The 18,650-nt window shown below is 40.1% G+C and overlaps 1 protein-coding gene across 1 annotated transcript in view; it reads right to left on the bottom strand.

The window, feature by feature from the left end:
- The window catches only part of NKAIN3 (sodium/potassium transporting ATPase interacting 3), a 265,198-nt gene that overhangs the window by 22,332 nt on the left and 224,216 nt on the right, over window positions 1–18,650 (bottom strand). Inside the window, exon 5 of the mRNA XM_045789127.2 lies at window positions 3,911–3,971. Coding sequence (XP_045645083.2) covers window positions 3,911–3,971 — 61 coding nt within the window. The remainder of the gene's footprint in view (window positions 1–3,910; window positions 3,972–18,650) is intronic.

The raw sequence follows: 18,650 nt of genomic DNA on the forward strand, positions 1-18,650 counted from the left end.
GTTGTGTCTCTCTCTGTCAAATAAATAAATAAAATCTTAAAAAAAAATAAATTTAATTTAATTAAAAAAAATTTCCTCCTACAACATAATAACAGCCGACTTTCTCTTTCTCTCTTTGGACTTGCCTGTGGTTCCCCATAGTTCGCTTGTCCCAAATTGCAATTCCTCCACTATTGCTGAAAAAACGAATTTTGCTGATAACTAACTATTTTATTTTTAAGGTAGAAGGGGTTATTTATTTCCAATTCACATCATTGCTATGGTAATATCACCTAATCTCTTAAAAGGAGTTTATGGGCAGACAGCAAATACTGAAAGAAGCCTCAAGGACAGTAGAGTATGGAATGTTTTTCCAAGAGTCATGCTTCCTTCCAATGAAAAGTTGCCCAAAAGTATACTAGCAAGGGTCAAATGGTTGCATAAAGAGTCATTTTGAGCTTTTCAACATAAATTATTGAACCTGCATCTGGGGGAGATTCACTTCCTTTACAAAAACTAACTCTCAGGTTGTCAATATACTTTTCTCTGACTATTCAACGTGTGCAACCCAGACTGGTCTTCGTGAGACCAAACAGATGTCCCAGGTGCAATTTGCAAACTACTATCAGAAGCAGTCATGCTAGCAATAGATCCTCACAAGAAGCCTGGTAATATTTATATAAGTTAATACTATTTTTCAGCATCTTTTGCCTTGCCTACACACTTCCCTGAATTAAAAACATTCTTACTCGTAAGTGTGACAAGATCGTAACAAGCCTACAAGTTCATTTTCAGCAGCAGATGATTCTCAAACAAGATGCCGACAGGTTTTTACGATTACAGATTCCAAATATCGGGGTCTCACAAAAGTGTTCGTAGAGATTGATAGATATTAAAAAAAGAAATAAAAATGAAATGAGAGATATAAATAGGCTTCTTCATTGGAAAGAGTGATGGGAAGTTCTGACCCCATCAAACTGTATTCTTCCCTGTGTGAGCTTTTTATTTCATTGTCTTTGACCTGCAATCAGAGTCTTTCTAAGAGATATAGTTAGCAGAAGAGGCCAAGAGGTAACTAAGAAGATGGGTGGCTGGAAATAAATGTTTCCTCAAAGCATTTATTACCCTTCAGAAGTGTCCATCAGCTGAAATGTTAGTCCCATAGAATGACTTAGGCAGTGCAGAGGAGAGAGCGGGTAGCTGTTATTAATTTTTAAGGCTGGCAGACAGCTTTCAGTCCAAGAACAAGGCTTAACTTTGCATTCTGAATAATGCAGAGATTTTCATTAGTTAGAATAGGAATTGAAATGATAAATGATACATTGTCTGCCAAAATACTGTGACATTACATTATATATTTGCAGTTACCTTTCAGAATCAGCTTTCCAGAAGTATACTTAGACAAATTGGAAAGCTACCAGCATTGCTTTCTTACTGTAGGTTTACATTTTGAAAAAAAACAATCAAAAGACACCTCTTTTTGATTGCGGTCGGTAATGTCGTATCCAAGGGCAGTTCATTATTGCACCTGAAAGCTAGGTGTTGGCACAAATTGTACTAGTCTATGAGATCATTGCAGTTGGTTTCCAGACTTTTTTTTTGCTCACATCTGCCTTCTGAAGACCCTGGGACAATTTAATTACAACTGCACTTTTGATTTCTACTTCTTTCAATAAAAAATGTAAAATTACACTCTCTTGAGAACTATCAGACTAAAAGGTTTGTGATTGCTTTTCCCTGTGGTCTTTCTTCCAGTAGACCATCATGTCAAGTCAGTCTAGGGCATACTTATTTTGTTTTGAGCACTCACCCAAGACTTTTTCTGGCTCTGTTTTGTTTGAATTGATGGTAACACAACTGCTATATCCAGATGTCTCTCGGTAACTTAATGTATGGCCCTCATAACAAACACTAGAATTAAACCATTAATAGCATAGGCTTCTAGCAGCTGCTTGAATGTCGGTTTGATGGGCATTCAGATAGCTGATTCAGAGATTTCTATAGAGAAACTTAAGCTAATTAAAGACACCGAGTTCAATGGAACTACGATATCTGCCAGTAGCAATACAATCCATATCCACCAACATTATTACTTTAAAAGAAGACTGATAGAAGGTCAAAATCATTTATGCAATGTAGATGAGCCCTTTTTTTTGCATGTCAGTTTGTATTTCCAAGTTTTGCTTAAAATCACAAGCCTCAAGGAAAAGTCCTTTATATATTTATTCTAATAGAGAAAACACTATTGATTAATCTGCCTTTTCTCAAACAGTAAGGTAGGCTGGAGCCTGAACACCATCTGAGAGCCTCCAAGTTCAGCGAGGAGGACAGGAAACAGGCGCTTTTGGTACCTACTCAAACGTACTTTATAAGGGATTCAGCTGGGATTTATCACGCAGTGTATTATTTTTTTGGAAGTATTTATTCTAATAATTCCTTTAGGTCATGTTTTTGGAACTCACAGCGTGTCTCAGCTGTGAGTTGGAAGCATGCTGCTGATTTTCTGTGCATTAACTTTGTCAGACTGGGGAGCTACTAATGGAACTCCTGAAAATACACATTCTGACGTTAACCGCATAGTGGGAAGTGCTGTCATTACAACAACACTTTTGAAATGTCAGAAACTTTCTGGTTCATCTAGTATTAAAAAAAAAAATACCCCAAAGTCAGCGTAAAAGATAGGATGCACTATGTTCACACATTTTCACTACCTGAGAGTTTGATCTCAGGGTCCCGTATTTCTTCCAGTTGGTTAAATAAATCTTCATTGTCAACTGGATTCCAGGTCATATACTGTGACTGCATCTATTTGGTGGGAAGAATGCATCAGACTCTTTTGGAGTTGTGTTCTAGAAAGAAGTTATCCTGGGGCGCCTGGGTGGCACAGCGGTTAAGCGTCTGCCTTCGGGTCAGGGCGTGATCCTGGCGTTATGAGATCGAGCCCCACATCAGGCTCCTCCGCTATGAGCCTGCTTCTTCCTCTCCCACTCCCCCTGCTTGTGTTCCCTCTCTCTCTGGCTGTCTCTATCTCTGTTAAATAAATAAATAAAACCTTAAAAAAAAAAAAAAGAAAGAAGTTATCCTGGCTAGCTGGACATTCATCCTCATTTTTTTAAAGGGTCAACTTTATAACCCAGACAGTAACGGAAATGATATAACTGAACCTTTGAGATGGGTGGGTGTGATTTGTTTATGTAATAATGATTTATTTAAAAAAATAAATTAAAATTTTCTTTGGTGTCACATGAGCTCCTAACAGTTACTCCAAGACATGCCGTATCCATCAGCAGGCTTTTGGCATATGTCGTTAAATCTCTGCCCACGTAACTTCAGGTCATTTCTGTTTTTTATTTCTTTGGCGGTATTCTGCTGAAACATGACTACTTAGCTTTTTAGCATCCCGTTAGTTATTTTACAGCATTTCTTTTTTTAAATTTTTTTCTTTTCTTTCTTTTTTTTTTACATCCCACCTTGAAGGTTGTCATTTTTAGTTTTGTGGAGCGTTCTATGTAATTCACATTGATACAGTTCTTGCTATGATGTGCTGTATTGATGTTATTGCTATTAGTCAGATTTTAAAATTCTGCAGTAGCATACTTAAGGTTGATCATGGATAAAACAATCCCGATTTTCTATTCAGCATTATGTTTAGATCTCCGAAGAAAAGTTACTAAGAACATGGCATGACAGCAATCTGTAGACCTCCACGACTCTGGGCCTCCAAACACACTACTGGGACTGAGAGTTTCAAGTCCTAGGGCCGTCTTCTTTGTGGGCAGTTCTGTTCGCAAACGTTTGATTGGAACTTCACCACGCTGCATTCAGGCTTTTTAAATTCCAACTATGAAAGCTTTCCTAGTCCTGTAATGACTAGCTTTGGAAGCTATCCCTCACCCAAAATAAACCCACAGGTAGCTATAATAGTACTTACAGGTGTCCTCTTCTTCCATAAAAATACTGATCACGTAACAGGCATACACAAAACCAACCAACTGCAAAAGAGAAAAAAAAAACAACTTTAAGAATCGATGTCAAATGTCCAAAATGGAAGAGCCTATCTGATCCAATAAATAAAGATAAAGAATACATAGTAATGATGTCTATGAATCTAAATAGGAAAAAAAATCATGTGTTTAAATGCTAGCTGTGATTTTAAAGAGCTTTTCCATTTCTACTTAGCTGCAATAACTTTCTAAAACAGTACACAGGAATAGGAAACAGTCTCTAGATATTTGACTTAGATTTTGACTTGGGGTTTATAGTTCTCGTACTTTAAAATCACCGCAGATTATTCAGAATATATATTTTTAAGTTTGGATGATTTAGAGAGCAATTTGTAGCAGCATTCATTATTACTACAAGTATTTTAATATTTAATAGCCATAAAAGGAATCAAAATATGTGAATTGTAAATTAAATACCAATCATCTACCTAATTATTTGAAATGCTCAGAGAATATAAATCCTATTTAAATACTAAGTTGTTTTATTAATTATATCATAAGAAAACGCATTACCTTTGAGGTCATTAATCATATAACGATGCTGAAGAGATAATTTATACTTTGGATACTAGTGGTTGAATACATGCAGGTGCCAGAGTGTAGGCTTTCTAGCTTTTCATATTGTTTTCTGTACTTATTACACTGAGAAGGTAATTCTTATTTTATGGAGCTGGAGACACCGCAATTCTTTGAGGACAAAATTGTCAATGCATCTCGTCTAGTCTAAAATTACTCTGAGTACTTTGATGAAAAATAGATACCTAGATAGTGGTTATACAGTCGTGTTCTGACTTTCTCTTTGTTGTTAAAGTCTATCCCCTCCTCCCTGTTACAAAGTAACGTTTGGAAAGGAAACTTCTTCGATAGTCCCAGTGTCAAAGACTGGAGTTCCCAATGAACAATCGCTCTAGTGTTTGTGACTAGCCTGCAGACTAAGAACCTGAATTTGGACTTCACCTCCAGACTGCTTAAACTGGGCAGGTTGAGATGTTAGCTCTTCTTCACTTGCTGACACAGATTTCCTCTCACTCTTTCAGGAAAATGCAGAGGGACTGGTGAGCTAAGAGGGCTAGAACATAGATGTTCGAACCAAGGAAGAGATGACCAAAGAGCATCTGTTGCTGCTTGATGGTCCCTTCATCAACTAGACTGTTGGAATGTTGCTTCTCCAGCTTGCTCAGCGCCTCATAGGAGTTGTGGTTCAGTTTGCTCATTTCCCCGTAGAAAATGTCCCTCGACTTGGAAATGTTTTGGAAGATGGCCACAGCCAATAAGACTATTATACAGAATAGGCAGCACCTTTAGTGGTTCCTGGTGCAGATCTTTAAACACAATCCGGGCTTTGATGAACTAACTCTTTCTCAGCCTTGGCCATACTGCCTTCATCTTTCTTCTCGACATTCTGCATCACCTCCAGGTCGTGCAGGGCACTATCACTGTCTATGAGTTTCCAACCCACTTGGTGGTTCATTCCTTCATCTTGCTGAATGGGGCTACATAGTTTTCCATGGTCCTCAAAGCCTGGTCAGCTCATTTCTCTTCATAATCTTCCCAAAGGAGGTCATTATTCCCTACAGTGGTCATCGGACTCTCATGCCAGTCCCACTCATGCTGTAGATCTCCTGCGGGCTTTCTGACATTCCCTTTGAGGTTTCGTGCATCACTTGACTGCACTAAGGGTGTTCTCCACATCCTTATGTAACTTGTGGCCTTCTGCTAGGTTACTGGTTTATTATAAAAGGACATAACTCAGGAATAGCCAGGTGGAAGTGACACATGGGGCAAGGTGTGGGGGAAAAGTGCAGAGCTTTCACGCCCTTTCGAGTGCACCACTTTCCACAAATCCCTAAGTGCTCACCAGTCTGGAAGGTTTCACAGATATTCTTTTATAAAGACAAAAGAGAGCAAGCTCACCTGAATAATTTTTTCAGAAATGTATTCTTTTTTGCACAAGTTTTATTATCTTATATTTCTTCCTTGTAGTTTTAGGACTACAGATTATGCTAAAAACATTGGGTTAACTGTGTTTTCTGGAAAGATTTATTGTCCATGTACTGAAGAGAACTGGCCAATATATTTACTTCTTTTCCAAATGAGTCTTTTGACTGAGGAAAGTAAGATCAGGGTCTTAATTATAGTTACAGCTCACTGTCTTTCCCCATTCAGTGAAATTTTTGTTACTGAGAAATGGGAGACACCCAGTTTTAAAGAACAGATAAATGTATAGCAATAGAAAATTTGTCAAATTCAATTATTCACTAATGGAGCTTAATAATATCTTGATAGATGACACAAAAGGAATTTTGGCTATGTAATTGAAATATACGGTACCATTAGCTGGAAACAGTAAGATAAATACATGCCATACTAGAAATATTAGCTCATTCTCAAGGCCCTCAAACAGAAATTGCCAGTCTTAATCTCAGTAATATAACAAATGAATTAATTAACACATATCCTTTTACTTTTGCTTTATTGATGGGCACACTAATAAAATATTTATTCCAAAAATTACTTTTGCTATCGTGATTAACCAAACTGCTGCTTAATTAATAATGTTATTCCCATGAGAACCTGTCTAGACATCATGTTAATCACCAATTTGTTGATGGCTGAGTGTTGTGGAGTTCTTGGTTTCCCAGAATATGAGTTGAAATAGTCCCTGTGGCTTTCTGTTTATCTCTAAGAAATGGAATAACATGCATTCATGCCAACAGCAAAGACACAAACTAAATAATACCAGGATAGTCCTGATTATGTCTGCTTTTAATAAAGTTTTGAAGGACTCAGTAATTTTAAAGACACTTCTCTTCCAGTAAAGCCATCCATTTCTATAGTTAGAACATGTAAATGATTTTCTCCTATGTACTGTAAATTCTGACTGCATAAATTCCATCTTTTTTGATATAGTAAAAATGAATGCAAATAACATAAGACTAGATTCCAACACCACTTCTTGTGTAAGAGTTTGAGTAGGTTTTGCAAGTACGATTTGTATATGCAATCGATTTGTTTTGGCCTGCAGGCCTTGTATAAGGATTGGCAGGATTTGGTTTCACACATGTAGACATTAGGACGACAGCCACTGGCTGTGTGTCCTGCTAGTTGTGGATCTTAGTAAGAATGTAACAGAGAAATGAGTCATCTCTAAAAGCATGTCTTAAGGGATCACTCGAAGGAACTCAGAAGAGCTTGTACAGGCCCTGGCTTAGGGTAAAAATATCAGTGGATTTGAGGGAAGCTAAAAGGATCCGTGATCAAAAATAGCTCCCCAACTACTTTCCTAAATTTCCCAGCATTCACATCAACATTTAAGCATTAAAGTTTAAGAGATCCCTTAAGGAATGACAGAAGTTTCTCTATATCGTACTGGGCTCTAAAATGCTCTTTGTTAGCTGATTTTTCCTCAAGTCCAAAATGATTCTATAAAGGTCTTGGCCAAAGCTATCTATAGGAGGCAGGTAGAGGCTGACACACTTCATTCTGTGTAGAGCTTTATCCTTATGTAAGTCATTAAGTTGGACATTTGCAAGTAGGAAGTTTCTTTTTTTTTTTTTTTAAAGATTTTATTTATTTATTTGACAGAGAGAGAGACAGCCAGCGAGAGAGGGAACACAAGCAGGGGGAGTGGGAGAGAAAGAAGCAGGCTCATAGTGGAGGAGCCTGACGTGGGGCTCGATCCTGCAACGCCGGGATCACGCCCTGAGCCGAAGGCAGATGCTTAACCGCTGTGCCACCCAGGCGCCCCAAGTAGGAAGTTTCTATATGTAATTTATTTGGGTTAAGGTGTTAAGTTGCTTATAAAAGAAAGCCGAGCTACCTAATATCAAGAACTGTGCAGGGTTTGGGATTTTACTCTACAAGCTAACAAGTTAGCCTGTTACTGTTTCATGGATGCTGGGTCAGAGACAAAGGACTTTATTATTCATAGCTCAGTAGCCAGCATGCACTTCATATCTCTGCGGCATTCCCCTTGGGCCATGATGGACCCCTGCACACATAATGGGTTCTGTTACAGGAGAGGAGCATTGAGCTACTCTTATAGCAAGGGGAAGCAAGCTTACTCTTTGTTGGGGTGGGATGGGAGAGCAGTTACCTCGTTCCTAAAGGTTGTTTGCTGAAAACACAATCCTGAGAAATTGCTCAGGTAAAGAGTGATTATAAATTTGGAGGTTATCAGTGTATCTATAGATGGTATTTAAAGCTCTATGACTGGATTAGAACACTAAGGAAATGAGTGAAATTAGAGAAGGGGGTTAAAGGATGAAGTCCTGGAACATTATGACATTTAGGGTTTGGGGAGAAGTCAAGAAGCCAGAAAGAGAAAGAAAAGGCTTGACCAGAGAAGTACAATGACATAAGAAAGCAAGGGTGGGGCGTCTGGGTGACTCAGTTAAGCATCCAACGCTTGATTTCGGCTCAGGTCATGATCTCAGGGTTATGAGATTGAGCCCTACATCGGGCTCCACACTGGGTATGGAGCCTGCTTAAGATTCTCTCTCTTTCCCTCTCCCTCCCCCCCCAAAGAAACCAAGGGCAATCAACCATGCCAAAGGTCTCTGGTAGGTCAAGGACAAGGAGCACTGAGCCTTGATCACTGGATTGGGTAGTGTGGAGCACATGGGTGACCTTGATGGAAGTTGTTTTGGTGAAAGATAGGGCAAAAATGTGACTAGAGTAGGTTCAAGAGAAAATAGGATGTCCACAATTCTTTCTAGGCATTTTGGAAAAGGAGAATAGAGAAAGGAACAGTAGCTGGAAAAAGATGTGAGGTCCATGTGGGTTTTTGTTTGTTTGTTTTAATTTTAGTTTTTTTTTTTTAAGGTGGACATTAATACAGCACGTTTATATTCCAAGGGGAATAAGCTTTTCCTTAAATCATGGTTCACAATTTGGGGTAATGGAGAACAAAGATTATTTGCCTGTCCAAGCACACATCATTTTATCTGCTTCCAAGCCCTCTATAATCCTGCCTCAACTTGGCTTTGAGGGTTTATATCCCCCACTATTCTCTGCCATGAGCTGTGCTCCAACTCCCTGGGCACACCCTATTCTTTGCTCGCCCATGACCCCCTAACCCATTCTCACATCTCTGCTTGCACAGACCCTCTCATTCTTTAAGCTCTGTTGCAAATGTCACTTTCTTTGATCTCTCCAGTGGTTACACCTCTACTCTGAACCATCTCAGGACTTTGTTCTTATATCTCTAATGGCAGTTCCCAGTACTGCTTTGTGTCAGAGCTTTGTATCCATTTGTTCTCTTCCCAGTAGGTCCTTGAAGGCAGGACCCCTCTGAGAGAGCTGATGCCAAGTCCACATCCTCAGAGTCCTGCCCTGCTTCCTTCAGAAAGAAGATCTACTCCTTCCACTACATCAGCACAGCCTCGTGTTCTTTGATGAAGGCCCATTTTATTGATTTGCATGTCTGTCTTGACTGCCAGGATCTTTCAAGGTGAGAACATTTTTCTCAACTTGACTTTGCATTTCTGAAAGTTAGTATTTTGCCTTGTACAAAGAAGGTACTTATTAAATGTTTTTGAACAAGTCAATGATGAGAAGTATGTATGTCAAAGCAAAGTGTGGGAGGGAAACCAGTATGGCTGGAATGAAGTAGATGAATTTCAGAATTCCAGAACATGAGCAACCCTGAAATTCCCACATGGGTCACCTTGTCACTTAGTTAAAGTAAAACCAGCTCTGCTCGTGTGCTCCTGCACCTGTTACCTTGATTTGATAGGTTCCATAGATGTTTCTGCTTTGCTGTGATAATGTCTGGGTCATGCAATAAACATGAGAACAAGCCAATGATAGTACCATCTTAGATGGATGAAACATAAATGTCTAGAAAGAAAAGGATTATTAAGCTCTTTTCACTTATGAGTTAACTCTTGGTTGGGTTTACATGATACCAAACAGTTCAAGTATACTGAAAGTAGCTAATGTGGTCCTGAATACACACTACTTCCTTCACTGGGGAAAGGAGAAAGAATATGACCAAGTAAGAATTTTTCAGCCACTTGATTGAAGTGATACAGTGGTTTTCATGAAGGATGAATGCTTCAACTCTCACAGCAAGCCTGACTTCAGCATGCCCTGGTGTCATGTCACAGTGACAGACAACAGAATGTCCAGACACATAACACATGGTTGGTTAGCAATCTGAGAATCTTCTGACTCTCTTCTGGAAGGGGTGGAGGTTCAATTTGTGCCATGGCTCACCGTCAGTGTTGGGCTGGACAGCAGGCATATCCTTCCTTCCTAGGGAGTGATCAAAACACCCGAGACTGAAGAACAGGCAGCTGGTGGACAGTTTCATCTCACAGTGCTGTGTGGACACATTTCTTTGTCTATGACTCCCGGGAGGGCCTTTTCGTGCAACTGTCACCCACGCCCATCTGTTTTCCCTTGCGTGCCCAGCAGAACAGAAGTCTAGGATCTTGGGATGCTCGAGGGAAGAAGTCATAGGAGGGACTGGCTTTTTATTTATGTGGATCTCTCTGGGTGGAGTGTGAATCCTAGTGAGTCCTAACCTATTTGTTTTTAGGTAAGCTGCTCCTACTTTTCCTTCAGGAATCCAGAATTAGAGTTATGTCTGTTTATGGAAGTGTCCTATGCCAATTGAAGCCTGAAATTATTTGAAGACATTTGGTTCAATCTCCTAAGAGTCCCACTGGCACGCTGGGCTCCAAATGAATCAATGAATATGGAAATAAGTTGTTTTCTCCACGATGACCATAAAAATGCACAACAGCAACAGCATCGCATTTATTTGGGCTTTGGGGATTTATTGCCTTTACGTGTATGGGAAGCACTCGTGTAGACAGTCAAAATGGAAAACAAATGGGTTGCTGGCTTCTACCAAGGAAGATAAGCCTTTTAATGACATGCTTTTGTAATGCAGACACTCTGCACAAGCCAGCTCAGCAATATCGTAGAGGACACAAATGTTACTCTGATTCACAAAGAGCCTTGTTGTTAGTGTATTTCTGGGGGCAAGTTTTTGAGGAATAAGAGCATTGTTTAAACAAACAAACAAACAAACAAACAAACAAACAAACAAATGTACCTATTAAAGGAGATCATTTTATCAAAGGACTTTTCCAAGTGTTCATTGCCCAATTCAGTAATGCTTCAATGGTATCATGTGAATAGTTGGGTAGGGTTATAGTACCCGAGTGTTACGAGGTAATTTGAAGAAAAATGCTTTTATTAAGGAAAATTTTATCTGGTTTTTAGCTGTTTTATGATCCTAAATGTAAACTAACTCAGAATTTTTAAATATGTAAAGATTCTCTTAAATGTAGTTTGGTGATAAAGAGTTGTTTTTACGGTAGGGTCAGAATGTGATCGGTGAGGTCCCCGGGGGAGCATATATGTCTTCGTGGGTACGTGGACTTTTAAATAAGCCAGGGTACACAGAGCTCTGCCTCTGCACACCCGACCTTTTAAATGGAGTCAGGCTCAGGAAACTGGAGTAAGAGCTGGGCTTGGGCAGGAGCCCTCCCCTCCCCCTGTGTCCACTCAGACTGGCCTCAGACTTGCTTGTTAAACCTTCTGTCCCCCTTTCTCATCTTGAGCTGCTGACTTCACTCTCCAACAACCCAAACCTCTTGTTCTTAGGACTCATTTTGAATCTTCCGTCTGGCTTATCAGAGCATATTGAGTCTTTTTGTACCCTTTTCATGTTGGGGTACCCTCAGTGTCTCAGGAGAGATATTTCTACAAATGCAACCTCAGATCCAGCTTGCCACTGGACCACACAGCCCAACAGTGGGATATCTGCCTCCAAATAGACATATGTTGAGAACTGAGATGCCTCCCCGCCCTCCCCCCCCCGCCCCCCCCCCCTGCACATTCACTGCAAGGCAGTAGACGGCAGAGCAATGGTGCTCTAAGCCGCATGCTTAGGCAGTCAGGCACTGCCCAATAGGCGTACAGGTCTGTATGTCCAGCCACTGCTTGTCTGCTTCTCACTGAGGGGCTGGCCCAGCCAGCAATGAAGCTATTGAGGGGACATTGACAGATGACAATGTCTGGATCCCTGTCTATTGTGGACATTACTCCTGCCATCCAGCAACACTTACATAACCTCAACAGACTGCTTAGCCCACTGTTGCAAATGGAAATGTATGTGGGTATACAGAGTTTATAGATCTTAACACAGCCATTTTTCTGCTCCTATGTGACTGTGGAATTTGACGGGAGAAATTCTGCAATATGGAAACTAGCTTCTCTGTAATTAAACAAGGTTTTTGTTTGAGGGACATAGCTGACTACCCCACCTAGTGAAATGTGGCAGACCCACTTGGCTGAATTAGCGGACAGAGGCAATTCCACCTAACTCTACCTCCTTGAACATCATCAGAATGAGTCTGATGATGCTGTGGCCCAGATCTGAGGCAGTTCCAGGGAGTTCTGTGTGAGCAACTGGCCACAGCACTGAGGAATATCGGCCTTTGTAACTAATGGACATTTGAGTAAAGCCAGATGCATAGCCCATACTTATCACTGCTACAGCAGTGCACTGACCCTCCACTTGGGGTCAAGGGTGGGAGAGTATCCCATGTCATGGACCACCTGACCTCCACTAATTGTCCCTGTTAAATGAATGCTGAGGACTACCATTTTGCTTGTGTGGTATTCCGGCACACTCCTTGGTTCTGAGCCTCTGTACCTCTTCTCTCCTGACTGCTGGAACAACTTCATCTTGGTCCTGGGACTAATGATGCTCTCAGCAGCAGGGATTCAAGGAGTTCCTTCTAACACCTGGGGAATCAATGAGGCCATTCTTGCTGGTAGCCTTGCTCTGATGCATTTAGGTCTAAGGATGGGTTTCAGCCTTGTTCCTGGGAGCCAATGCTTACCTTACAGTTGACAGTTATGGTGTCAAGAGTCTAGTTTCTGGTTGAAGAGGTCTCAGTTCAAATTTTGGCTTTAGCATTGCTACCCAAGTGACCTTGGGCATGGTATTTAACCTCTCTGAGCCTCAGTTTTCTTGTGTATAAAATAGGGCTAATGATCATATTACTTCATTGATTATCACATGTGAGGATTACTAAGATGATGGATATCCACTGCTTACTAGAGGGCTTAGCTGGACACTCTTCTGTGAACACTATATGTTCATTAATTCGTTAAACCCTTACATCTCTAGGAGCTAAGTTCTTTATTAACTCCATTCTATAGATGAGAAAATTGCGGCATAGAGGTTAATTATCTTGTTCCCAAATCACTTAGGTAGGAAGTGACACTCTGGCTCTTTAGCCCAGGATGTTAACCCCTCTCCTTACTGCTGTTCTGTATTTAGTTCTTCCATAGCTCAAAGCTGCATTTATTTAGCAAAACAGTTACAAACTCTTTTATTAGCATAATTCCCAAGAAGAAAGTATTATTTTTCATAGTAATCTTTACATAGAATTAAGCGCTATCCACCTATCTACTTAACACATTACTCACCATATACTGTGTATTTTTTAAATGATGGTTTCAACTTTCAAAAGCAAATTAAAAAATCAATGGAAAGGAGGAGTTTTTCCCTAATGACACCCATTTTCTTGTTGCTCAAACTAAGAGTTCCTTTCTTAATATGGTTTTGGAATGATCTTAGAACTATATGGCAGTGATATTTTCTTTCAAGTACTAGTGCCTGTATGGGTCCAGGCAAATTCATTAGTCCTGTATTTTGTGATTACTAAATGCTTTGTTGAAATTCAGATGCATCATGTATTTGAGGCCAGGCATAGCCTAGAAATCATGACCAAAAAGGAAGCAAGGTTAATTCACTCTGACTTATTCTTAGAGAGTTTATGTTGACCTCCAACGGTTCTAGCATGTTTATGATTTCCAGTCACTAAATAATGTTTTTAATAATCTATTCCATTTTGAGGTGGTGAAAGAATGGTATTAAGTTTTCTGCTCCATAATTTGTGGCATTCATATTTTGTTAAAGTGGGACAGTTGCCTGAGTCAAAGAAGGAAAACATAAACACCTGGTAACAATCTTGGTTCTCTATCGTTGATGAAAACCAGTTGTATGACTTCTGGAAAATGGGGATATCTCTGTGTTTTACAAGCCACACCCAAGGTGTTACAACCTAAATATCTCAAATAGAGCCATGAACTACCAGTGTGGGGCAGTGCAAACTGGTTGTGGGTTCTCATGGGAACAGCTGTGTTTCCCTGCCATAGCCTGCTCTCAGCAACCTTCATTGTTCCAAGTTGGTCCTTTCAGGGTAGACATCTCAGGCGTAATTGCCAACCTCCACTGAAGTGAAGAATGTTCCAACCTAACCAAGTTCCAGAAAGGGACTCCAGAAGGAATTTGTGGGTTGGAGTGTTCTCAGAAAAGATATCTGGGCTGGGTAAGGAGGGTCAGACTGAAATAAAGCAGTTTAAAAACTATTTTTTCAACTTTTTTTTTTTTTTGGTTTAAAATATTTTACTTTAGGAGCCAGTGAAATTTCTAGATGCTTTAAAGGATCTAATTTATACTTTAAAAAATCTCTGTAGACCTACTATACTTACAAAAATCCTAAAAAAATAGGTTATACTATTTATGTAGTTGTGAGTGAAATGAAATGGCACTTCTGCTTCTATTTCAGTTGACATTATGTCTATTGATTTCCTGTTTTAGTTCCGCTTCATCAGTAATCAGCCTGAAACCGTTCTGCTGAATGGACAACCCAGGAGGAAGAGATTGGTTCAGTGGTAGTTAGAGCTGGGTCTCCCTACTCTGACCTGAAAGGTAGCAACTGTGTGGGAAGAAGCTCTGGTGCCATGTAAACTCAGTGGGAGAGAATGGTGTTCAATGAGCTTTAAAAATATGGCATCTTAAGATGGCATTCAAGGTCCCCCAGGCTATCTCCTTAAGAATCATTACAGAAAGTGTATGTTCCCTACGAAGTTTGATAGCTTTCTATTTTTCTACATGGTGGGAGGCGAGCTGAGAGAATGATCTCATTCATTATACAGAATTCTAGAGAATATCTGGATAGGCATATATTATACCGGTGCTTTTATAGTAATAATCTGATACTTCAAGACAGATTATATCCACTTACATATCATGATGCATGTTGCTATCTCATTAGAAGAAGAGACCTACGGAACAATTTGTAGCCACATTTTGAGTATCTACTGGGGGCTAGGTACTTAGTGCTAAATTCTTGGTAACTTAATTTTCACAACATATTTGTGAGGTGAATATTATTATCTCTCTTTTGTGAATGAGGAACCCAAGGATCTGAATAACTTGTTTCCAGTTACATAACTGGTTAGCAGTAGAATCAGGAATCAACCACAAATCTTTAGTCTACAAAGGCCTATGCTTTTGACACAGTTCAGACTGGGCAAGATCCACACTCACTGGGCAAGATCTGAGAAGATGATGATGGTGGTTGTATTAGAGGTTCCCCATTGGCAGAGGCAAGTCACTTCATACTGTGCTCCCTACAGCCATAGACCCCCCTTCCTTCTTGCTCAGTGACAGACTACACTAAGCCCCAACCCGTATCACTTTCGCTTCTCTTTTTTTTTTTTTGCCCCTGTTCTTGGGTCACAAAATAAAGTATAACTCTAATGCTCAGGCCCTACAAATAAATTACATCGAACTGATTCAGCTGCACCTTTGGCTTTCATCTCCCTTCTCAAATTTACCCTTGGCCTCAGCCTTAGCTTTGGCTTCATTTACTCGGAAATTCTGTCTTCATCTCTAACTCAGGATCTTCAGGGATTCTTCTAGATGGCATCAAATCCTGACAGCCACTAGACTCCCTAAAGCCATCTTGGCAAATAGGTTTATCTTATTCATTGATGGGTTCCCATCTCTTCAGATGAAGAGAATACATTGATAGATTGTTCCATAAGCTTTTCCTACAATAAAAATCTTTCATTTTATGAAAGTTCCACATTTAGCTCAACACATTCCTTAATATTGCCTATTACTTTGTTGAGTGTAAGACTGTTAAAGTAGACCAATTAATCTATCCACAGACACAACTCCTTGTATTTTCTTTCTATATTTTTCCATCATACCTTCTTGATGTGTCTGAGGATAAGGAATCTTTCCTCTTTATGATAATGCCCCTTCACTAATGTTGCTTTCTTATCATGATTTTCAAAGATCTTTCTTTTGCTCTTTGGAGTTTGTCTGCAGTATCTTCTTTTCACAGGCTCTCCCTTGTGCCTTCAAAAACGTTTAGTTCCCCCTTATCTTACAAAAATGTCACTTAACTCTGTTATGTCTTACAGCTTCTTCCTTCCACCCACAAATTTCTGAAATGAATGTTTTTATCAGCTGCCTCCTTTCCTTTGCTTTGCATTCCTTCCCTAATTCACTGCAATTTGGCTTCTGGCCCTACTTTTCTGCTGAGATTGCTCTTTTAAAGGTTAACAGCCTACATTTTGTCAAATCTAATGGCCTTTTCATCCATCCAAATTCACATAGTATTGGCACTGCACTCCAACTTGATTGTAAGTGTTAGGTCTGCCAGCCTCCCACATCTCCATCCCTGCTGGGCCCACTTAATCCACCGCTGTTTTTCAGCCTGGCCACAGCATCCACAAGCAATTCTTACTCTGGCAGTAGAGGACCAAAAGACTCTAGGTCAATAGTGGGACTCAGTGACAAGTCACTCTTTGACACTACCAGCATGGTCCTTGTCGGTGTTATGTTGATACCTCCTTGGGTAAAAGAGAACAAGCAGGGGCAGTCCAGGCTTGGCACAAACTTAGGATGAGAAAAATCTGCCTGGGATCTGGGGGGGGGGGAAGAACCAAAACCAACTTCAGGAGAGGATCAAAGTCATCTCTGATCCTGACTATTGTCACTAGCCAAGGTTGTCCCGAATCAAGAAAGCAAAGAAGGCCAGGATCCAGGCTTTGGGGTGATGATACCATCTCAGAGCTCTTGGTTTGAAGGATTAAAAACCGGTGAGACCCATTAAGGAAGAGTTAAGGAAACTGGAAGCAAGAAAAGCTCCATGAGAAAAGGGGGTCTAGAAACTAGGGAGAGGGGCAACTGGAATTGAAAGCCACCTTCCTTCCAGTTTAGGAGAGAAGGGGTAGGAATTGGAGGAAGGAACCCGAACTGGTGACTGATGCCGTAATTAGGAAAAGATTAGTAAGTTTACAGTTGACACTCACACTGGCTATTGTTTAAATAGGGTTCTTATCAGATATCCATCTTAGGACATGGAATTGCTTCCAGACCCTAACAGCTACTTGGGAGAGGGCTCCTAACATACTACCAAGCTTGGTTGTCTCTAAGCTTCCATCTCTAAGAAGGATGAAAGTTATGCACTGCTTTTCAAACTCAAACGCACATACATATTTTCTGGGATCTTGTTCAACCGCAAATTCTGAATCTCGTAGATTGAAGGTGGAGCCTCAGATTCTGCATTTCTAGCAAGCTCCACCGATCCTGTTGGTTTGAAGACTGCTCTTTGAGCAGCAAGGAGTGGAAGAAGCAACTGTTATTATGAGCAGCTGGGGTCAGGCAGAACCTGTCTTTCAGAGGAATCAGCTCCAGGTTCTGTCCTTTGGCATTGGGTCCTGCTAAAATCTAATAAATGCAGTGGGTGGAATCAAAAGTAATGTGGGTATTTATAATATGCCACCACTTGTTTAAAAAATGTGGGAGAAGAGAATACATATGCCTATCGGCTTATATGTTGTAGTAGATTGCTAGTTGCCTATTCCATGTTTATTCTTCCTTTATTCTTTACCAGCAGAACCCCAATGTTTGGGAGTGGCAACGTGCCCAGCTTAAAATCTCTGTCCTCAGAAAGCTAGTCAATTAGATGTGGTATGGGACTTTTAAATCTCTTTAAAAGGAGTTGGCTTCTGGGAGGCATGCCCTTTTGTTCTTCCTTCTTTTTGGCTGGAATGTTGATGTGATTGATTTCACTTTAGCCACCATATTGTGACCATGAACGGCCTTTCAGGATGAAAATTGTGTCCCAAGAATAATAAGGAAGAAAGATAAAGAGCCCGAGTCTTTGATGAACATGGAGCCACCATTATAGGCCTGCTGTGCCTGCCTCCAGATTCCTTTTGGAGGACATAAAAAGAAATCTCTACTTCTAAATAACCGTTATTTGGGCTTTTAAAAAATATGTAGCTAAATTCAATTACTCACTGGTACTGTATGCACATAGTATTTCTCAGAAGGTTATCTGAGAACTGATATCAGCTGTTGCCTCTTGGGAGGGAAACTGGTAATACCCTGGGTTAGGGGCTCGGAGGGAAATTTAAATTTTATAGCATCCCCTTCTGTCCTTTTTGGAGTTTTTATTCCAAGAACATAGCCATAACAAACAGTCACAAATAACAATACACAAACAATAAATAACTACAACAGAACACAACCCAAAGAGCAGACAAGCGAAACATGAGTAATAGGAGAACCTTGATTTCCTGCGAGTGTTCAAGAAAAACACACTTTGAATTTCCAATGCCTGTTTTCACATCCTTTGAGTGAAATTTTCTTTTCATTAAAGATGAAAGTGGACCCTGCTGTATTAAGTGAATTTAATCAGATATTTGTACATGAATGGAAATTAGCATGCAGAGTTGACATTCAACTCAACTCGGATTTTCTTTTTTGCTTTCTGCAGAATTTTACATCAGGATCACTATGCAAATTGTTAAAGCTCCAGAATTTTTACC

Source organism: Ursus americanus, chromosome 9 (assembly GCF_024610735.1).
Source record: "Ursus americanus isolate L20-20 chromosome 9, mUrsAme1.1.p, whole genome shotgun sequence".
In the NCBI taxonomy this organism is placed as follows: Eukaryota; Metazoa; Chordata; class Mammalia; order Carnivora; family Ursidae; genus Ursus; species Ursus americanus.